We start from the raw sequence: 23,083 nt of genomic DNA on the forward strand, positions 1-23,083 counted from the left end.
CGTTCGATGTATTGCGCCGGAGTGCGTTATTCTGTAACACCGAGTAATAGAGAATCTATAGTACTTTTTAGAGGGGAAATTGTGATCATACAGGTTTTCGATGAGGATATTTCTTCTTTGGCCATAGCAAAGACAGTAAAGATCATGCTCTTGCCAAATCTTGTTGACAAAATTTCCATGACATCTCTCCTTTGAAGAAGACTGTAAATGGCCTCAAGGCTCCCCTCTTTAGGCTTCAAGACGATATGATTTAAAGCACAAAGCTTGTGGGTTCGTGTGAAAATGATTACAAATGGATAAAACTATATAAAAAAATAAGAATAACATTACTTACAAAATACAACTATAATTATAAAAACTCTAGAAATATACAGTAAGATTCTAACCCCAAAAAATACAAAGTTAAAATGAATTTACATTAGTTACCTCTAAGTAAATTGACTGCAGCATTTAAAACATAAAAATAATTAAAAGCATTTAAAATCTTGGTAGTGCCTGGGCAGCGACTGGACCGACTGTGCGCTAAAATCAAGTTCCTTAAAATAACAGTCCTTCTTCACTTTGCGATAAAAAAACAGTAAACTGGTCTGTAAAATGACTCGAGACAGCGTTCCAAAGAATAGCGCTTCTATAGCTAATAGAGTTTTTAAGAAACTGCGAGTTAAAACGGGGGACGATTATGTTATTACTCCTTCTGACGTTGTATGCAGTGTAGGGTTTATTTGTCAAGTATGAAAGAGCCGTAGGTGCTTCACCAATAAACACGCTATGGAGTAGTTTAATTCATCGAAGTTTATAATAGAGGGTTAAAGTATTCCAGTTCGAATGTCAGTAAACTTCCTCAGTAGGCATATCTTGGGGCAATTTGTATATTATTCTGGCTGCCCTACGGTGAAGTACTTCCAGAGAATGTAGAAGGTCCGCATTAGGGCAGCCGCCCCAAACGACTAGTCTATATAGAACTGACGGTAACATTATCTTGAAGTACAAGTCTAATAGGGAGTTTCTGCTCGAGAACGAACTCCTTTTCAGGAGGTTCAGTTTGTTTACGAAATCCTTTTTACATCTGTAAGGTGATGTGACCAGGAAAGCCTGATAGTAACGCCCAAAAGATGAGAGTGTCTCACCCACTCGATCCGATCCTCTCCAATAGTCACAGAATTTCGCGGCCTGATGTGCGGTTTTCTCATCAACAGCATAGCTTCGCACTTGCGGGGTGAGGGAGTTAAAGAGTTCTCTAGGCACTAACTGTTCAGTGAGTTGGAAGAAATGACCTGAGTGACCAACGGTTCAGTGAGTTATAATTAGAAAAAATGACCTGTACCAGGAGCCCATAAGAAATGAGTTATAGGCTCCTGGTTGTACTGCTTGCGTTACAATAACGACAATTTTACGTTGCGCTTGTTTGTGACTGCAGGCAATATTGGTGCAAAGAACATAATCTACAGTATTCGTAGAGTAGTGTTTATTTATTTACATTTTTGTCGTGCTGATGTAGATTCGCTAAACTGCCTTCGTGAAAAACATGGAAAAGGCTATCGTTTTAACAACTGTGCTGTTGGTTAGTTTCTGTCCATACGAAACTGAGCAATTCGAAGCCAATCGCTTTGGTACTAAAACAGCTTATCAATTCAATTCCTCGGTTGTGAATTCCTCGCCGATGACGCCTAAAAATTGTTATCCAGTTCATCTAAACATGTTAATACGTCACGGCTCAAGATATCCAAGTGATGGAGACAGAGAAGACATCGACGAACTTCTAACTAAACTGAACGAGACTTACACTTCGAGTTCTCCTTTCCAGTATCAAAACCTGACGATACCTTGGAGAAAACCGCCTGATTGGAGTAACGCTGAACCAAGCGAGTTATCCGTGACGGGAGAAAATGAGCAATACAACATCGCGAAAAGATTTCGCTCTCGTTTTATGCAAGTCTTTGTCAAAGAGTATTGGAACAGGTATTATAAATTCGTTTCATCAGACAAGCTTCGAACCGCCCAAAGTGCCATGTCATTCGCCTATGGACTCTTTGAGGGCCAAGGACCTGTGGGCTCGTCAAAATTTCAACCCGTTGCTATCTCCTTTACCGGCCGCGAAAACAACGACAAATTGCTTTCATCTGACGATTCTTGTCCAAGATATGAAGTTGATGTCAAAGAATATGGAGTGGCCGAGGTGGAAAATTTCATGAAAGGTCCTGAGATCCAAAACGTGATGAGGCGACTTGAACAAAAGCTTCAGTTATCGGGGAGGTTGTCTCTAACCTTCGACATGGTGGAGAAGATATACAGGCTTTGTGCATTTGGGATCATGAATCGTGGGGATAATACCTGGTGTGCTTTGCTTGACGATGAAGACGTAAGAATATTGGAGTATCAAGGAGATCTGGAAGCTTATTACGAGCATTCCTATGGAAATGAGTTGAGTTATAAGATACTTTGCCCTCTTCTATCAAAAATGACAAAACAACTGCAAGATTTCTCCAAGGGGAAAAGTGATGTTCATGGTGTGTTCAGATTTGCTTCTTCGGGCTCCTTAATACCGCTTCTTACAATCTTTGGCCTCTACAAAGATTCTCTGCCTTTACGAGCGGACAACTAACTCCAGCAAAGCCAACGACAATTCCGGATTTCAAATATGGTGACGATGTCGGCCAATATTGCCCTTGTGTTGTACGAGTGTAACTCAACAGAAAACGAGGTAAAACGCGAGCACAAGGTACAACTGTTGGTGAATGAGATGGCAGTTGGTCTTCCCTGTTGCCATGGAAACACGACCTGTACCCTTGGCAGGTTTGTGTCTTGTTTTGAGGAAACTGTGAAGAGCTGTGATTTTGACGCCATGTGTTCCTTGCCCCCTTCTGGAAAGCCAAAGGCCTTAGCTCCGATATTTTATAATCGTTTGGACTGATGTTATTAGCATTAGTAATGCCCCTTGTTTTTGAGAACATGATACCTTAAAATTACCGTTAATATTACCCCAGAAACTACACAAGACATGCACAGCAATAACGTTAGCCTGCGTAGCATTCGTTTCCTATCCTCTCTGGGGACTCCGCAATAAAATAGCTTCAAACTCTATTACGCGCGCTATCCTATACGTGTATTCAGCTAACTCAATGTTGTACCCAGTTCAAATCTCCCGCGGTTAAGATTTTTGTGTTCCGTATTCGCATCATAATGTGACATTCACATTTAAATGGTATGGAAATTCCTGGAACAAAACGGTTTATTCCCAAAGGGTTTGAATTGAGTACAACATTGAGTTAGCCGAATAGGTCCATTGTGGGTTTTCCAATAGCGTGCTCAGTCGTTTCGGTGTTTCGTACACTTCGTTACGCACTCCTCCCACCTTCGGCAGGGATGAACTCAATCTCTACAAGGAGCTCCCCACTCCCACCGCCTTGGGCTGAATGGCCCCAGTGAGAATATAACACTTAAGGCAAACAAATTTTCATGATAGTTTGCTCAAATTCACCCTCCATTGAGCAAATTATCATGAAAATTCGGTTGAGCATGAAGGACAACAACAACTAACTGCAGAGTAAGTTTCATTGATCGTCATTTAGTATTTCCTAAAAATTTTAGGATCGTATTTTCACCCCATACCAATACTGTAATTTATTTTACTAGAACTGTCCTGTGGTACTATCACAGAGCCTGGGTTACCTGTGGCTTGTATAATACATATAAATCAGCCTGTTATTCACAAGATAAAAATAATAATCATTATATAAATCAAAATAATTCTTTTAGTATTAGTTTTGTTGCTTCTGGGTATTAATTAATAGTTAACAATAAACAAATACAAATTAAAGACATATAATTCAATGACAATAGATGTTAATACAAACTTATCTGAATTTTTCCTCCAACTTTCTTGGCTACTCCAGAATGAAGTATTAGGGTGCAGAAACAGACCCGAACAGTAAAATCATAGGAGCTGTTCTGTTAATTTGCAGATTGCATTACGTGACTTAAATCAAAACCACTGTTTCTACCACACATCCAATGACTGGCTTAAGTTTTTCATTTCCTTCACCATTCTTTTACATGTTGCGTGAAAATAGCTCTGCTATCAGAGAGGTAGTGTGGTAAAGAAATTTTTATTATAGAAATGCATGTCAAGAAACATTTGCAACTTTAGTAAAGAAAAGGACACTGTAGCCCAAATGTGTCCTGCAATGTTATTGTTTGCGGAATCATTGCTGGGGATGCGCTGGTCAGTTTTTGACCAATTTATTTTCCCTGTCACTAGTAACAGTCCAGAAGAATTGTCCAGAAATCTTTGTGAAAGTTAACTCGTCCCAGTTCTCCTCTCATTTCTTAAGTGGCAAATTTATCGAAAATTTATAGATCCCCCTGCATGCAAGGTATCTTTATCTTCTACAATAATATTTTTCCAATTTCCTGTTCTAACAAACATGAAGCGAATTGAGGTATTGTTTGCTTTTAGTATGGTCAGTTTGACATGCATCACACGTGTAAATCATGCATGAAACAGTGAGTAGCTTCTATGATAGAGGTTACAGCTTGAAAATGTATTAGTAAGTGTTGTAGTTGGCAAATTGTGTCACAAAAAATCAAGCGTCACAACAAAAAAGTAGTCTAATGTACAATGAAGTTGAAGGAGTTGCTGAGATTGATTGTTTTCATATGATCCTTCCTGCTTTTTTATGTAACTCATGTTGTTCTTATGCTAATGCAACCATTACTTTTGTTTAGGATGATTTTCATAAGAAAAGCAGGAAGGTTTGTTTCTTAAAATGGAAAATCTCACCCTAACATTCACTCCAAGCTAGGTTACTAAGCACCACTGAAAAACAGCTTATAGTTTCACGAGTGGTTATATCAAGACACCAATAAGCAGCAGAGGTTTCTCTCTTCCATGGCTTTTAGCATTTACGAAGTTGTTCACTTAGCTTGTCTGTCGGGTAGTTTTTTACGCTAAAAGCCATGTGAGAGAGAAACCTCTGCTCGCAGGGTATAGTCAAATAACATAAAAACATCTGAGAAAATGAAATGTCTGTTGCTCTTGTCACAATATATCCTCCTCAATGTTCAGGAAAGAGTACAATAAATACGCCTGTAAGTTCACTGGTAATGGAAGATCTTTAATCTGGTTTGGAGGAACCAACTTGTTTATTGTCAGTCGGCACATATGCTGCAATTCAAACTTTAAAGGCAGCTGCCAAATCCGAACAAAGCCATCATTTTGTCCGACTGCTAGTTCCTGACAGCTCCTTGTAAAAGCAACAGAGCAGACAGCTCTAATATCTGACTCTCCAGAAATAGTTTCCTGTGCAATATTATGACTGGTAACTAACTGATACAAAGTCTGGAAGATTTCTGTTTCTGTGATAATGACCATGCCTTGAGATGTGCCAAAAGCTGCTAATGATCCATCAGGGCTGTACGAGAATGCTGTCAACCGGTCTGCATTTTGTACAAGCTGTAATTCTCTAGTACATTTGGCTTGTCCATCTTCAAAGAACCAAACCTGGAACAGACCATCCTCAAAACATGCTGCTAGTTTTTGATGTGGATATGCTGGATCGAATGCACAATTACAAGGATTACCTGCAACAATGTCTGTCCTTATTGCGGAAAACAGTTCTAAATTCTCACTTTTTAAAACGTACAGCTGGCTCAGTGAACTGGATATGGCAAGAAGAGTGCTATCAGCTGAAAAAACACAACTTGCCAGATGACCTGTAAACCGAGGCAATATCACTTCACAGCTCACCCGCCAATAACTCTTTAGCCTTTTCTTGGAAATCACTTGCCACAGGCATATTTCATTTGTTTCTCTGCCTCGGTGATTCTCTAAAGTAACATTACTAACTGTTACAGCCTTGAAACCGTCTGGAGAGAAAACACAGCATAAAGCTCTTGAAAGCAGACTTCTATCCCCATAACCAGCCGTATCGCAGTCTATTTTCAAAGGCTCAAGGCTACAATCTGGGCCGAGCTCAGCCAAAATTATATGCCCGTTCCCTGTGTTTAAAATATACGACACGATTTCTCCATTTGGAGAAAAACAACACACAGGACGCGGTGAATATGTAAATAGGCTATCGTCTTGTGTTTCTTGAGTCTGCTCAAGATCCCAACATTGAAAAAACCCTGCTCGAAAGTTCCTAAGAGGAAGCCCTGCGAAGGTTGTAAGAGTCACTAAACTTCTGTCATCGTTCGGCGGAAAAGCACAAGCTGTGACCTTCATAACTTGATTCAGTCCTAAAGGTCCCGAATGCTTGATCTGTTTAAGGACGGTTAACGGCGGAGGGATGAGTTTGCCATCAGCTTGAAATGGACGGTAAGGGAAATTACAAAGATTCAACGGGCTCTGCTCGGGCGTCTCTTTCGGTTTGCAGGAATCTAATCCCATTGTATCCCAGCCACTGATCATGCAGTTACTCTGTTTACTTAAGCAACAGAAATTGTTTCCCACTAGATTGAGGAACTCAGTTGAAGATCATGTATCTCCCTCACTATTTCTTTACATGTTCGACAATCGGCAAGTCGCCATAATGCATTGCATGTATGTCTCGTCCCCAGATTTCCTCGGTTGTTTCACGACTCTCATACCCAGGGGACGACGGTGGCTCGTACCAATTTTAAGTTTTTTGACGGTTTAAACTTTGAAAGGAAAGAACAAAAAAACAACCCAAAGCAATAGCAGCACTGCTGCTTCAAACTAATGAGTGCTTGAATTAAAGAGCGGTTACCATGGCAACTTAAGGATCAATTTTTCTTTATTGTTGAGCTTCAACATTCTTTCTTTTTTCTTTATCGGAGCCAAGTATGAATTTTAGTACATCGAAATTGGTCTGCTACACACAAAATAAACCAAAAGGGCTTCCTAATAAGCAACTTTATTACACAATTTCAATTTGGCATTCGATTTAAGTCTAAAAAGAACAAAGATTATACTGTACAAAATATAGTAATAGAAACTATTTTTTTTTCATTTATTTCACATTCAACACCGAACCCAAAAAATTTAGCAAACTTTAAAAATAAAGCTTCATTTGATTTCAATTCTGTACATGTATTTAGCCCCTGTTATTAGAGCACGTTTCATCATCCTTGAGAATGAAAAGTGGAACCTTAACTTTACCAGTGGAAACTGCGAGTTCCATTTATGAGTTTTCACAAGAATTTCCCAGTTGTAAGCCATTCACCGCGATATCTGTGCCGCCATCTTGATTTTACCGAGAGAGGGGTACGAATAAAACTTGTGTCAAATGAGACAAGTTCTTTGGTAAATTGGAAAGACCCATTGTATAAGAGTTTAGGTCATTTTCAATTTGTCCCCAGACTCATTTTCATAACGAGGCTATGGCCTGTGTCTATTTTTTGAGGGGAGGGGGCGGCCGTATGCAGGCTACGAGGCTAGTCCTGATTACTTCTTAGATATTGATCATTTTGGGGTGGACTTGGTCGATGATGTGTTGCATTGTACCATGGGACACGTCTGGGATCCGGTGTCCAGTATAACGTGATAATAGCCAACAAAAATGAGATGACCACCCCAAAACAGACCCACAATGCAATTGGACGCAGTCCACGCGCAACCTCAAATGGCCAATGAAAATAAACTTCCCTTCTCACGCGAATAAAACTCGTCTTAACCAAAATTCTTTTTCACTTGGCCTTAATTACAAAGCGAGGATTTTTACAACTCGGAAATAGCCTCTTGCGCAATGTTGCCTCGATCATTTGCATTACGTCACTTGGTGATCTACCCCCCCTTTTTTATCTCGTATCCAGATCACACTTTTCTTAGCTGAAAATTGGGGAGATCTGGATAGGAGATTAATTTTCATCAAGATGTTATTAAAAGGATTATCGTTGCGATTGCGTTTTTCTTATCGACAGATTAATTCCACAGTTATTTTTTGGCTTTTTGCTATCTTTTAGAGTCAGCGTTGTGGCTGTGTTTCCTCTGCAGCGCTTGTTTTCTTTCCTGGGCCTCTCTCTTTTTAGCATCCTGGTTAAGATATTTGTTGCAGATCTCCACCATCTTGCTCTGTCCCGAGTTCAGCGCCACCTCAGCGATCTCCCGTATGGCCTCCACGCGGTCTCGCTTGACGGCGATCAGATAAGCTGATTTGAGCTTGCCGCACATGACAAACGCGTTTATCTGAAGGAAATAAAGATATTTTTGACAATTACTCTTTTTTAAAGGTGTTAAATAAAAGAAGATCCTAGGTTTTACCTGGTTCGTGTCGCTCTTGAGAAGTTTAATAAGTCCTTCAAGGTTCTTCGCCTGTTGCAATGTTAATTATGAAAGAAAAAAGAAGAATTAAAAAAGAAAAACCACTACTTGCGTATTCATGATTTGTTAATAAAAGTAGCCGTCGGATTCAATACGAATCCTCACTTCAAAGAAGAACAATTACTAAAGTATAGGGGAAAAGTTAATTTTGCAGATTTTTTTATGTCTTATAGAAACGTTTTCATTGCCGGTAAAAAAAAACTCTGTTTTTCCTTGCTGTAAATTAAGTAATTTCCGCAGTTCTCAGAAACTATATAAACTGTTTCTGTGCTCAGCGAGGAAGCTGTGCTGAGTGAAACTGTAAAGTTAATCTAAGTCAGTCCGTCCAGCTTATTATTTAGCCTGCGAGGTGGGTGTAGGACAAGTGACAGAGGAGAACGATCAGGCGCAACAACCCGAGGGGGTGAACCAGCGTGCTCTCTATTGTGCCCTTTACGTTAAATAACTCTTTCCCTTCCCCACTCCAACTCCATACACGCAGAATATTGATTGCTGCGAAAACACCGAACCCAAAAATTGAAAAAAAAAATCGAAAACATGTAGAGCCACACTGTGATGAAGACTCCCAAACAAGATCTGGACGCACCTGGCTCTGGTCAGCGCATACAATGCTGACGCATGCCAGTATGATGTCATCATGGCACTTCTCTGAGACTTGTCCAGTTTCTCCTGAGCAACTTAGAAGCTCTTCAATATGCGAGAACTTGTACTGCCGCGCCAAAGAGCGGCCAACGTCTACATAAACACGTGCTGCTGGTAGATTATAATCCTATAGAAAAGAAAAGAACTGTATTGCTATTCAATGATTGTGTATTTCATGGTGTACCGAATACTGTTCACTGCTAATGCAAAAGCTCTGTTTGGCTAGGGTTGCCAGGGTGACTATTGTGGCTTGGGTGAATTGGGTGACTCGAGTGAAGAGGGTGAAAAGAATAACTTGGGTGACAAGAGAGACTAGGATGAATTGGGTGACTCGAGTGAAGAGGGTGAAAAGAATGACTTGGGTGACAAGACAGACTAGGATGACTAGGGTGACTTGGGTGACTTGGGTGACTAGGGTGATTAGGGTGACTTGGGTGACTAGGGTGACTTGGGTGACTTGGGTGACTTGGGTGACTAGGGTGATTAGGGTGACTAGGGTGACTTGGGTGACTTGGGTGACAAGAGAGACTAGGATGACTAGGGTGACTTGGGTGACTTGGGTGACTAGGGTGATTAGGGTGACTTGGGTGACTAGGGTGACTTGGGTGACTTGGGTGACTTGGGTGACTAGGGTGATTAGGGTGACTGGGGTGACTTGGGTGACTTGGGTGACTAGGGTGACTTGGATGACTTGGGTGACTAGGGTGACTTGGGTGACTTAGGTGACTTGGGTGACTAGGGTGACTTGGGTGACTTGGGTGACTTGAGTGACTTGGGTAACTAGGGTGACTAGGGTGACTTGGGTGACCTGGGTGACTAGGGTGACTAGGATGACTATGGTGACTAAAGTGACTAGGGTGACTTGGGTGACTTGGGTGACTTGGGTGACTAGGGTGACTTGGGTGACTAGGGTGACTAGGATGACTATGGTGACTAGGGTGACTTGGGTGACTTGGGTGACTAGCGTGACTTGGGTGACTTGGGTGACTTGGGTAACTAGGGTGACTAGGGTGACTAGGATGACTATGGTGACTAAAGTGACTAGGGTGACTTGGGTGACTTGGGTGACTAGCGTGACTTGGGTGACTAGGGTGACTTGGGTGACTAGGGTGACTAGGTGACTAGGGTGACTAGGGTGATTAGGCTGACTTGGGTGACTAGGGTGACTTGGGTGACTTGGGTGACTAGGGTGACTTGGGTGACTTGGGTGACTAGGGTGACTTGGGTGACTTGGGTGACTAGGGTGACTTGGGTGACTTGGGTGACTTGGGTGACTAGGGTGACTTGGGTGACTTGGGTGACTTGGGTGACTTGGGTAACTAGGGTGAGTAGGGTGACTAGGGTGACTTGGGTTACTTGGGTGACTAGGGTGACTTGGGTAACTAGGGTGACTTGGGTGACTAGGGTGACTTGGGTGACTAGGGTGACTTGGGTGACTTGGGTGACTAGGGTGACTTGGGTGACTTGGGTGACTAGGGTGACCTGGGTGACTTGGGTGACTTGGGTGACTAGGGTGACTTGGGTGACTTGGGTGACTTGGGTCACTAGGGTGACTTGGGTGACTTGGGTAACTAGGGTGACTAGGGTGACTAGGGTGACTTGGGTTACTTGGGTGACTAGGGTGACTTGGGTAACTAGGGTGATTTGGGTGACTTTGGTGACTTGGGTGACTAGGGTGACTTGGGTAACTAGGGTGACTTGGGTGACTTGGGTGACTAAGGTGACTAGGGTGATTAGGGTGACTTGGGTGACTAGGGTAACTAGGGTGACTAGGGTGACTTGGGTGACTAGGGTGACTTGGGTGACTTGGGTGATTAGGGTGACTTGGGTGACTAGGGTAACTAGGGTGACTTGGGTGACTTAGGTAACTAGGGTGACTTGGGTGACTAGGGTGACTTGGGTGACTAGGGTGACTTGGGTGACTTGGGTGACTAGGGTGACTTGGGTGACTTGGGTGACTAGGGTGACCTGGGTGACTTGGGTGACTTGGGTGACTAGGGTGACTTGGGTGACTTGGGTGACTTGGGTCACTAGGGTGACTTGGGTGACTTGGGTAACTAGGGTGACTAGGGTGACTAGGGTGACTTGGGTTACTTGGGTGACTAGGGTGACTTGGGTAACTAGGGTGATTTGGGTGACTTTGGTGACTTGGGTGACTAGGGTGACTTGGGTAACTAGGGTGACTTGGGTGACTTGGGTGACTAGGGTGACTAGGGTGATTAGGGTGACTTGGGTGACTAGGGTAACTAGGGTGACTAGGGTGACTTGGGTGACTAGGGTGACTTGGGTGACTTGGGTGATTAGGGTGACTTGGGTGACTAGGGTAACTAGGGTGACTTGGGTGACTTAGGTAACTAGGGTGACTTGGGTGACTAGGGTGACTTGGGTGACTAGGGTGATTAGGGTGACTCGGGTGACTTGGGTGACCAGTACTAGGGTGACTTGGGTGACAACAGTGACAAGGATGACTAGGGTGACTTGGGTGACTTGAGTGACTAGGGTGACTTGGGTGACTAGGGTGATTTGGGTGACTTGGGTGACTAGGATGACTAGGGTGACTAAGGTGACTTGTTTGACTAGGGTGACTGGGGTGACTTGGGTGACTGGGGTGACTGGAGTGACTTGTTTGACTAGGGTGACTAGGGTGATTTGGGTGACTAGGGTGACTAGAGTGACTGGGGTGACTTGGGTGACTATGGTGACTAGGGTGACTAGAGTGACTGGGGTGACTTGGGTGACTAGGGTGACTAGGGTGACTTGGGTGACAAGGATGACTTGGGTGAGTTAGGTGACTAGGGTGACTAGGGTGACTAGAGTGACTAGGGTGACTGGGGTGACTAGGGTGACTTAGGTGACAAGGGTTACTAGGGCGACTTGGGTGAGTTAGGTGACAAGGGTGACTAGGGTGACTTGGGTGAGTTAGGTGACTAGGGTGACTAGGGTGACTAGAGTGACTAGGGTAACTAGGGTGACTAGAGTGACTAGGGTGACTGGGGTGACTAGGGTGAGTTAGGTGACAAGGGTGACTAGGGTGACTTGGGTGAGTTGGTGATAGAGGACAAGATAGAGAACATTATGGATTACAGCGAAATTCGTTGTATCCTGCTGCGGGCTTTGCAGAATTCGAAGGAAGTTTGGGTTTTTCTGTTCCGTCAATCATCCTAGCGACCTCTTAGGAAACATACGTCTACTTGGTTTTGGTTTGTGACTCGTGATTGGTGGATTTCAATCCGTTTTCTTTGTTTCGTGTTTCAAGGTTCGTTGCTTTGCAATTGTCCTGTTTCGGACTAGAATCGACCAGTCAAGTTTGCTTCGAAGATTTTTTTTCTTATCTTTCTTACTCGTGTCACTTGCCAGAATAAAGCAACGTCTACCTCCTTCCTTCGACAAAAAATCCACTCACCATCGGGATTACCTTCGCTATTTCTGAACAATCTGGAGTTATTCTCAGCCAGGCTGAGCGAGCACCCTACACTGTGATTTGCATTAACCCCGCCTTCACTCAAATGATTGACGGAACAGAAAAACTCAAAATCCCTTAGAAGTTTGCAATACGCGCAGCGCAAAACAACGAATTTCGCTGTAAGACTGTCTCCAACACTGGCTAAGTTTTATCGAGTTCATTCTGACTAGCGAACTACGAAAAAACATTGAAAAATATTGAGTACACCTTGAAGACAAGTTAGCAAAACAAGAAACATAGAGGATAAGAGCGCTAAAGGAGGGAATATACCTGAATTAGAACAAATCCTTCAACAGTTGAGTGCCATAAGGAAAGTTTTTCGCTTTGCGTTATTGTATAAAACAAATAGATTACCTCTTGCCGTGACTGTTCATTTTTATATCAGAAGAATAACAACAATTGAATTGGTGTCAAACCTGTATTATTCGGCTTGCTAAAATAAATCCATCATGAATAGACACCCCTGCAAGCAGAACCTAAACAAACAAACGAAAGGGAATAGAGTTAATTCACAGCCTACTAGCATTCATATTTGCTAGTTTGGTAATTCTTAGTATTGTATCAAGTATCAAAAATCATGAAACTTTCGGCCAGTCTGATAAATTCCGTATTTACCTGCACCACCAACTCTCCTCTGACAAGTCCATTTCCAAACAAGGTGGGTAGGCGACTTCCGTCGCTTGCTCTCAGCAAGCCAGTACCCCCACGTTCTACTGCACACTTGTGCATAAAGTTTGTGACTTCGATCTGTAAGTTGATAGTATTGGCGTGACTGTTCAGCTCTGAAAGTGACATGGTCACGTGCGAGGGTTCCTCCGTGGCATTCTTTGCGCTAGCCGTGCCGCGTTGTCGTAGATAAGCGAACACAGTATTCACCGTTCCCTTGGGAGATTTTTTCTCCGCGATCACGGTCTCGATATGGCGTTTCGCTTCCTCCAAGTGGTGGAGTCGGGCGAAAAGGTCCTCGTATGATGTCACTGGACCTCCGGCCGCGCCCTCGTAAAAACGGATGCAAGTCTGTGCGGCGCGGAAAAAGTCCTGAAAATAATAGTTTCCCTATAATTTAATAAATCTGAATGTGTAATAAATACCCTGTGGCCGAATCAGTTCTTATGAATAAGGATGTATAAAGACAAAGTATTGGCGATGATGGCGCTTTTACTCGTGCGCTGATAGGTCGAGAGCTACGGTCTATGGGAGTATAGAGCATGGAAATGTTGCGATGATGGCGCTGTCTTCCGAGCATGATTTTCAAGCAATTTCAATCGAACGGACGATAAAATCTGTCTAGGTTACAGTAAAAAACAAATAGGCAGCAATTGTCTCAGTATAGTCTACGCTCTTATAGATCATAGAAATCACGTACAAAAAGGTTGAGAAGTTTGGAGTAAAACCAATCGCTGCGTCTCGTGGTTCCACTAAAACGGTTTGGCGTCATTTCTATGGTCTTCAAGAGTGTAGACCATAGAAAATTACTTTCTCTTTTTGTTAACTAGTCCGCAACATAGAGACACTGGCGCAGTCACCCTTCCCCCAGTTAGCGATAACAGTGAACCTAAATCCAGATTCTCATTCTCCACCACCCCTACCTATTAAGGCTTATTGAACATACCATCAATGTCTACTTACCCTCATGAACACCTGTACTTCGTACAGCTGATGATGAAAACTTCTTCGAAGTAAAAATTTACAAGTGGCAGTCAAGTATGGCATCCAGGACTGTAAAGACGGGTCAGCGGTTTCCATTTGTTCTTTAAGCAGTGACCAACTGCCTTTAAGAACGAGCCGCATGAAGAAACTTTCGATGAAAACTTCCGTGGGGCATTGCTAAGGAGGAAAAAAACAGCAAGATCAAGTACTCTGCCGTGTGCTAATTTGTAGTTTAAGGTGATGTTACAAGGGACGATTCGCGGCGATGATTTTCAGCGCAACACAGCGATACAACATTGTTTTTACATTGTTTCGAATGGCTGCAATATTGTTCCAACATTTGAACCCTGTGTTGCGTTAAGAATCGTCGTTGCGAATCGTCCCGTCCAACATCACCTTTACACGAGACGTTTTAGCGAACATCACCTTCAAGTCTGTAAGTAACTAAGTAAAAAAGTAACTAATAAGTAACGATTGAGAGGTAGCACATCCAAATAGTGGTTCTACCTTTCCTGGTCGAATTGGAATTTTTGGAAATGTTGGTTTTTGAAGGGAGGCAAAAAACCGAAGAACCAGGAGAAAAACCTCTTGGAGTAGAGGAGAGAACCAACAACAAACTCAACCCACATGGTGTCAATGCCGGGATTTGAACCCGGGCCACATTGGTGGCAGGCAAGTGCCGCTCTCACCGCTGCGCCATCCCTTGCTCCCGAAAAAAAGAAAAAAAGAAAAATCATAAAAATAGTGTGACATAGCTGCTTTAACGAATACAAATATAGATTGAACCGCGGACTTACCTGATCTAGGATGTATCTGCAGGCATGTTTAAAACAACCGTGTCTTACATAAAAGGCCACAAGCGATGAGGGACTGCCGTACGTGTGAAGATAATAGAGGCACTCATCAAAACGCTTAGAGTCAAGGTATGAGTTACCACCTTGGAAACTCTACAACACAAGCACAGAACCAACAGAGACCTTTAGATTCGGGGACGAGAACGACTACGAGTACGAGATTTGATTTAAGTTTTTTCACGTGTTGTCAAAAAATAGACACCCCGGAATTAATCATTGTACTTTTTTTCACCAGAAAAGTTAGCACTGTTATCGTTACAGACCTTGTCACGGTTTTCGACGCCATCTTGACGAGTAGGCAAACGCGTGAGAAATTACAGTAGCACTACTTACTATTGAGAAAATCTCGTACTCGTAGTCGTTCTCGCCTTAGAATCTATAAAGCGCTCTAATGAAAACTGAACTAGGAAAACACTTACGACGAAGCAATTTCGTCGAGTCTTCTTCCCCTAGATAGTAATGCTTATTGTGATGGTGACAAAAACTCTTGTGATTATCGTGTATAATGTCAAGCGTTTTAAACAGAAATGAACAAAAAAAAAGAGATAAAACGGAGAAAATGATAACTCACCCTACTGTTTTCCAAAAGACCGTTGAAAGGAGACATAAGATCATCAGTGGACTGCAGATCAAATATTAGCACATTAACAAGGAAACACAGTGAAGAGTGAGAAAAAAATGAAAAAATCTTCAACACTAGACAAGCTGCCACGCCCTAGGTTTCTATTTAGAATAACACATGCATACAGTCACAACGAAAAATATTGTGTTAGTCACTTTGTTGTCACTTTCTTTTAGGGGGAAAACAATCATGCCGGAAAACTCCGAACAGCTGTGATACGCACCTGTTTGTATGCCAGAATAGGTGATGACTGAAGAATATTGATGATCTTCTCCAGGTATTGTGAGTTGTGTTGTTGATGCTGTTTTCCTCCTTCCTCGGGCTGCAAAAAGCACATTTTAGTTCACTTTTTTATCACGACTGGACACGTTGAGGGTTAATTAAATGAATAAAAAAAGAGTTAATAAATGAACCCAAGGAACGCATTGATGGATAGGCGCAAAAATGAATGGTTGTTCCCTTTGAACTCGGTTTTTAACAGCCAAAGGTGATCAAAGTCAAAATTCAACAAAATTTCTGAAATTCATTTTGCAAAATGCGGAAAACCAAATTGTACCACGTCACTGTTATGTAAAAGAGGTTTCATTTCAATGGTAACACCATAGAATTTCATCCACAGACTCAAAAGTTAGAACCACGTACTGAGTAAATAGTACCATGTGAAAGTACTTCTGAAGAGGTTTCATTTGAATGGTAACACCATAGGATTTCATCCATAGACTCAAAAGTTAGAACTACATAGTAAATAAATAGTACCATGTGAAAGTACTTCTGAAGAGGTTTCATTTGAATGGTAACACCATGGGATTTCATCCACAGACTCAAAAGTTAGAACTACACTCTAAATAAATAGGGCCATGTGAAAGTACTTCTGAAGAGGTTTCATTTGAATGGTAACACAATAGGATTTCATCCACAGACTCAAAAGTTAGAACCACCTTAGAGACACAATCACTCACTCTGGCAATGAAAGGTTTGAATGCAAGTTAAAAGGAGACGCCATATCACATCAGTTCTTTTCAGCGAAAAAGGCGTCAAGGTAGATTGAGCGTTCTTTTACCTTCATACAGCGACTAAACTTCTCTCGAGCTCCAGGAAAATCCCCCGCTTGTAGAAGAGAAAAGGCGGCCGCACCCCACACCCCTGAGGGGTCAAGCCCACACTTGGTAGACACCTCCATAGCAAGGGTGAGACGCTCTGCTTCGATGAAGCGGTCACGGAGACGCCTACAAAGGTAATATAAATATATTACCAGCCTCGAAGATCATCGAAGGTAATCGTTAACCTCTCAAGCTCCAATATCTACATCTACATCTACAACTTTAATCTATAACGGTTCCCATTACATAGATATTGTCAGCTACAGCTCACAGCATTGACAGGAATGGTGGAGCAAAGTGCCGCTATGTTGGTAGATGCATCGACATACAAATTCTCCATACTTATCTCCATACAATTCCTTAAGGAAATGATTGAGATAAGTTGATAAAAAAACAAAGCATTTTTCCGTAGTTGATCATTTTATTAATTCTGATAACCCGTTTTCTTGATTATGTATTGATACTATTAGGAGAAAATTAAAATTGGTCACTCTAAGGAGAGATTCAAAAGATGAATTTTCGAGTGCTAGCCCCCATCAAGAGAAGTGCTTCAGATGGACATTCACCATTGCTACCTATCCTCTCCACCCCTCTACCTAACAAAGCTGAACCCTGCCCCTCCCACTGCCTCACCTTGCAGAGTCAGGATGCATGAGGTCACGCAGTGAAGGAATATCTCCACAGTTGGACTCTACAAGAAACTTCATAAGATCCACGTGACCAAGATACCTGTGACAACAGAACGAGAATAGAGTGTGATTAACGTGACGACTCAAAAGAAATTTCCTACCTAGATTACGAGTAGTCGCCCATTTTTCCTCAGCGATAGTAGAGCGAGCGAAATGCAAGCGCGCGTGAAATACAGTCGGAACATAATTATCGTAAGAGTTTTTTTAAAAAAAATGAAAATTTACCGCCAACAATTATACTAGAGACCTTTTCGACTACCATGACGAGAAAGGTGCATGTGAGCCAGCGTCATTTTGGCTGGAAAACGCGACAGCCGTCGTCATTCTACTACGGGTTGAGGCAAAAATGTCGAAGTGGAGGAAACAAGTTATCAAATGTTAGAAGTTCTATCATTTTTCGATCGAAAGAGTGCTTAACCCCTTTCAACAAAAGTAACCTAGCTATATTTTATGGCAAAAAAAGGACAATGAAGCTTCCTGGGGTGTCTAATTTTTTTTGGAATATCTTAAGTTGAATCTCGTCTTCGTTCTCACACCCGAATCAAAAGGTAACTACTGTTTACTTTAGAAAGTGATGAAACTTGGTACATACGTATCGCACAACTCTACGCCTTGAGTCTGTCCTGTCTTCAGCATCTTGAGTTTCGCGTTAAACAGCAGATACCGTATCATACTGACAAAAGAATAATATTATCATTATGATTCCACTCAAACGTTTGGCTAAATGAGCGAGTCTTTAAGCATCTAAGCTCTCGACTACTACTTAAAAAGTCCTGTTCCCAGTGTATTTTTAACTTCTGAGACCCGCTCTACTGCCCTGTTTTACGGAGCTAGAAAGACTTAGCAGCTGTATCTTTTAACGAATTTATAAAGATAAGATAAACAATAAGAAGAAGAATCTTGTTTGAAATATATTCAATGAAACAAAAATAAAGAAAATGTAAAGAAAACCCTCACACGACAGACTGAGGAGAGCTCTAAGATTGATTACGGATGCTTCGTCAATGTAATTTGCCAATCAACTTTGACATCACGCGCTAGAGCTTAGTTTTCCATACTCAAAACTTACCTGATCACAAGATTGTGGTCCAGCTCCTCATTCCTGACTCCTGGGGCCACAGGGACCAACTTTTGAGAGAGCGAGTTACACAGGTCTAGAATGAGCCTACCACAGGCCTTGGTGTCACTGTGAAGGTCCAATATGGATACACACAAGGAAGCACTGGGTGCCTAGTGAGGTAAAACGATCGTTACGGTGGTACTGGTCATCAGAATTCAGTGGAAAACATTGTATTGTCTCGAAAGCAATTATGAATTTCGGTAATTTATAATTAACACGTGCGAGAAGTAACAGGATAAGTTCCTAAACTTGCAAATAAACTGCGCAGGAGTGTGAAGACTTGAGCGGTAGTCTTTACTATCACTGGAATGATTGTACCCAACTCCCCCCAAACAAGAGAGGCTTAAAAAACCAAGCAATCTCTTTTCTAAATATAGAGCTTTGAAGCTCATCGAAAAACGCTACCTGTTCGTAAAAAAACTCTTCCCTGAGTAAAGAGTTATTCTCCTCATCCAAACTTAGTTTCCACAGACAGCGCGCATTCAGGTCCTCAGTGAGCCACTCTGTGGAAGAATTTCCGCCCAGGTAACTGCCGAACGCACTGTTGTTCGCACTCGAATCTGGGTAATCTACAAAGGTAACCAGTCAAAAGAAAGAAAAATTATAGATTTGCTAAAACAACAAAGAAGAGGAGACTCCGATGGTGCTTTAAATAGTGGGGTCCTGTCACAAACTTTTGAGTCGTTATTTGTAACGCGACAGAATTATTTTGAAACTGAAATAAACCTCAAAATACATAATTGAATAAATGGGAAACGCCCAAAAAAGGTACAGTTAACTAGAGAGGATTAAGGATGGTGAAAAATGGAGAAGATTAACATGGATTGCAAATTTAAAACAAAAAAATTAAGGATAAATCCACTGACCAGCCGTGACATAACTTCTTTGAAGCAGCCTAAGATTCAGGTTTTCCCCAACCTACCCATCCCTTGATATTTCTCTTTTTTTTCATGGTATTTTGAGACCTTACCACTTACTCCATTGTGACGTAAGCAGTCGTCACGTGACATAAATCATGCAATGACTCATAACAAAGAATTTTTTACCTTGGGAATGACCGGTTTCAAGAGAAACTGGTTCAGAACGAATAGGAGATGAGTATTCGTCACGGAACGGACGGGACCTAACGATAAAGTGACAAAAAAGATAACGTAAATCATTTTGGTAAACGAAGATTACAGAAAGTTAGAGGAGGAAAAGAATTCAAAACATAGGTAAAGTTTATTGATCAAGGCTGTTATTGATACTCCAGTTGGACCAAGGAAGGTATCAACATTGACTATTTAAGGATGAACGCGAGGTTGGCTAGGTGTTGTGTACAATTGCATCATGGGATTGTATGAGGGACTTTACCGCTGCTTCTTGATTTGCTATGGTAAGGTCGCGTAGGAAACTAGGTCAAGGTTTGTCTTCCAAAATAGTCCCACAGTACAATAAACACTTAATGACTGGCCGCGAGGGAAACAATCAATTTTGTTTCCCGAAGCCACTCTTTAAGTGATTTGTTATATAGCTGGAAATTTTGAAGCGGGAAATTGATTAAACCTCGCTGTAACGGCGGTCGTCGGTCAAGATTCGCGGGTGACAGTGCACTGTTACCCTCTGACGTCAAAAAATGTTGCAATGTTGCCCGCTCAGAGATTTTGGCGGGAATCAGTTTCATTGTGAGCTGTCACGTGACCCCAAAGTAACGAATGAGAGCCCGCGCTCTCTGGAAAAAATTTCCAGCTATAAAACAATAGACCATATTTACGATACCCGCCATCGTATCTACCTGCTGGAGTAGAAGTATTCATGACATGTATCACATACTCTCACGGGATTCTTCCCGTATCCCGTGACAACATGATTGTGCTCAGAGCATGTCCCGCAAACAACCCGACCACATCGCCGACAATGATGACGACGGTTGAACTGTAAAGAAGCAAAAACAAACAAGCGTCACTAAGAAATGGCCAAAGATGTGTAAACGTTTTGGTTCAGTTTTAGTAATCCGAAAGTCCGAAGTTCATACAGTCAAAACCCGCTTTACGGACACCCGTTTGATACAACTCATCATTACGAGCAGTCGCTTTGTTCCTGGGGAAAGAAAGCCCTTGCATTTTTTCTAAATTCAACCCGCTTAATACGGACATTTTCTATGTTCGCCTCAGTGTCCGTATTAACGGGGTTTAACTTTATCTCTCTTCGTCCAACGGTTGAGTTCAACCTTGACATGCTGAATAGATTAAAAACTATTCATTTCAATCATTTTCCCTGCTTCAATAATTTTCTCCTATGAACACTGTAGACAAAAAACAGAGGTCATTTGTCTGGTGCCTTTTTTGCCCAACAAAAACAAACAAACAAACAAACATTGAAGATGAAGTCCCTCCTCCAAAAAGTAACAATTGATGAGCATTTTACAACAAAGACCACAAATTTACTTCCTGTCTTTAAAGCAATCTTACACTGCCAAGTGCAGCCTATATTTCTGACCACCAACCCACGAGACCTTGGAGTAAGACGCACAAACCGTCCGGGGACCTACCATGCTAAAGATCTCTCTGCAGATGACACACATGGAAACTTGTTGGTCTGGCATCCAGTTCGCTTTCTTAGGAGGAGCAGCTGGTGGAACGAACATCTGCTGACCGCCATGTACTGCAGTCATCTGAGACGTCTTCCTGCCCAGACTCCCTGTGGTGCGCGGTGGAGTAGACTGGCGCTGAGTTTTCTTCTCCTTTTCCAAAGCCAATGTACGTGACTCTGTGGAAATTCTTCTTCGTGGGACGGTTTGAGATTTTCTCTCCAGGCTTCCAACGCCGGACTCACGAGCTCCTCTGTCTTTCACTGGTGTCGAGGTTACGGGTGTGTAGCGGCCAGACTCAGGAAGTGGCGTCATTCTACCGCCCATTGAAGTCGAGGGAGTCGGCGATGAAGAGGGGGTGTGGATCAGACTTTGCATAATGCTGCTGCAAAGTTCTATTGAGACACAACGATTACAATTAACGTCAGCAACGACTCGCTAGTAAGAAGACGTCTTAGTCAACTGAGAGCTGTAATAAGCATCAATTTGAACCACGATCCGAGTGATCGTGGATCATAAACCCTAATCTGAATCATCCCAAAGAAATGCACCTAATTCTCTAAGAAAAGTGTCTTTTCACTACAAATGTCATATGAACGACAAGAAATATGACCCCACTCTGCTTATACGGCCAACTCGTCAATAGGGTTAAATACTCATGGTCCACAAGTGGTGACAAGTGACTGGGACCGGGATTCCACTGGATATACTGAAGGTACACTGCAGAATCGAGTATCTTTCTATTGTCTTTCATGAATTCTAACGTGATCGCTTAATTAATATGATTTTTTAAAATAACAAAGAATAGTGTTAACGATGACTTGAAGGCTTTTGAAACATGTCATAAGATGACCTTCATAATTTGCCTAGTCCCAAGGCCTCATTATTCTGCGCGGCCAATGCGTATCGGGTCACGTGGTCTCAACGATTTACGTCACCGAAATGCACTGACCGAGAAGGAAGGGAAGACGCCACACAGGAACTCGGCAAGTTCGAAATGTCGCTAGAAAAGCGGAGACTAAAATACTATATGGTAAATATAACTCCTTGCTTAACATTTTTTCAAATGTACGAGTACGCATTCCCAAGGTGCCCCAAGCTTCCGTTTCCAAGTGAGGCTAAGCGCGAAGCCATTGATATGATAATGATTTAATGAAATATTCTCATGCAAATAAAACTCATTACCACAAGAGAAATTTTGCACTTAGCCCTGATTTGAAAATGAGGGTTTTTGGATCTCGGAAATGGCCCTTTACCCACCTCTGGTCTGACTTCGCTCTAACTGAACAACCTGAAACTCCAGCGCTTTGGCAGAGTAGGTAGCTAACAGCTCATCAAACGCCTTCACAGTACATCCGTGATCACCTAGACTTTCGACATCTTCCATGCAGCTCAGGTCAACCTGTTATAATCCCAACACATTTTCGATCATTATACGTTTTCTGGGAAACTGCCAACCTACCCCTCCCCTGAGCCAACATCAACTCTTAGTTCTCACTTAGGGCAAAGTTTTTGCTTAGGGGAGGGGTAGCTCAATGAAAAGAGTGCAACACCTGTATCAGAGTGGATTGCAATGGGTTACACGAACCTGGAAACTCTGAAACCACATCGCTGGGTTTACCCGGATTCGTGTGAACGAGGCCTTAAACCATTCAGGAAAGTGCTTTCAAACAGCTGCGGTTTCAGTGAGCGGATTCACTGGTTTCGAGTGGACGAAAGGCTGATTCGCGTAAAAATATATGCGGTTTTAAAAAAATATCTGGATTCGAGTGGAGGGGGACTAACAGTCACATAAGACAAAAAATGCGTTGTTGTAGAGCATGAAAAGCAGTGGAACGAGAAACGCAACGAGATTACATCATTTCAAAAGCTAATTTCCAGTCCCACCGACTAGATTGCCCTCCCGCCATATTCTTTTTTACTAAGTACCTGTTTATTGAGCAGCGAGGCTATAAGACGAAACTGAACTGACAACTCGATAGAACGAACCTCTATTTAAGTCCTCCGTATAACGAACGGTATTCTTAGCCGTAATTGATTTCTCAAGGGTGCGATCAGTAAGAAATTTAGTGCATTAGTTTTGCACAATTGAG

At 42.3% G+C, this 23,083-nt stretch overlaps 2 protein-coding genes and 1 pseudogene across 2 annotated transcripts in view; 1 reads left to right on the top strand and 2 right to left on the bottom strand.

Moving 5' to 3' along the window:
* Positions 1-1,487: 1,487 nt before the first annotated feature.
* On the top strand, positions 1,488-2,941 carry LOC140942727 (multiple inositol polyphosphate phosphatase 1-like; annotated as a pseudogene).
* A 1,337-nt stretch (positions 2,942-4,278) lies between these two features.
* On the bottom strand, positions 4,279-6,473 carry LOC140942728 (uncharacterized). Its single transcript, XM_073391705.1, has one exon. The coding sequence runs from the start codon at positions 6,407-6,409 to the stop codon at positions 5,039-5,041; it is 1,371 nt and encodes a 456-aa protein (XP_073247806.1). The 5' UTR covers positions 6,410-6,473; the 3' UTR covers positions 4,279-5,038.
* A 363-nt stretch (positions 6,474-6,836) lies between these two features.
* LOC140942730 (zinc finger FYVE domain-containing protein 26-like) overlaps positions 6,837-23,083 on the bottom strand; it is a 38,668-nt gene continuing 22,421 nt past the window's right edge. Inside the window, exons 22-39 of the mRNA XM_073391707.1 lie at positions 22,251-22,392; positions 20,952-21,385; positions 20,196-20,335; positions 19,468-19,544; positions 18,827-18,990; positions 18,371-18,531; positions 17,894-17,974; positions 17,246-17,341; positions 16,573-16,738; positions 15,736-15,834; positions 15,462-15,512; positions 14,834-14,983; positions 14,016-14,213; positions 13,002-13,424; positions 12,803-12,862; positions 8,868-9,050; positions 8,222-8,272; positions 6,837-8,146 (exon numbers count right to left, since the gene is read on the bottom strand). Coding sequence (XP_073247808.1) covers positions 7,913-8,146; positions 8,222-8,272; positions 8,868-9,050; positions 12,803-12,862; positions 13,002-13,424; positions 14,016-14,213; positions 14,834-14,983; positions 15,462-15,512; positions 15,736-15,834; positions 16,573-16,738; positions 17,246-17,341; positions 17,894-17,974; positions 18,371-18,531; positions 18,827-18,990; positions 19,468-19,544; positions 20,196-20,335; positions 20,952-21,385; positions 22,251-22,392 — 2,910 coding nt within the window. The 3' untranslated portion in view covers positions 6,837-7,912. The remainder of the gene's footprint in view (positions 8,147-8,221; positions 8,273-8,867; positions 9,051-12,802; positions 12,863-13,001; positions 13,425-14,015; positions 14,214-14,833; positions 14,984-15,461; positions 15,513-15,735; positions 15,835-16,572; positions 16,739-17,245; positions 17,342-17,893; positions 17,975-18,370; positions 18,532-18,826; positions 18,991-19,467; positions 19,545-20,195; positions 20,336-20,951; positions 21,386-22,250; positions 22,393-23,083) is intronic.

Source organism: Porites lutea, chromosome 7 (assembly GCF_958299795.1).
Source record: "Porites lutea chromosome 7, jaPorLute2.1, whole genome shotgun sequence".
NCBI classification, from domain to species: Eukaryota; Metazoa; Cnidaria; class Anthozoa; order Scleractinia; family Poritidae; genus Porites; species Porites lutea.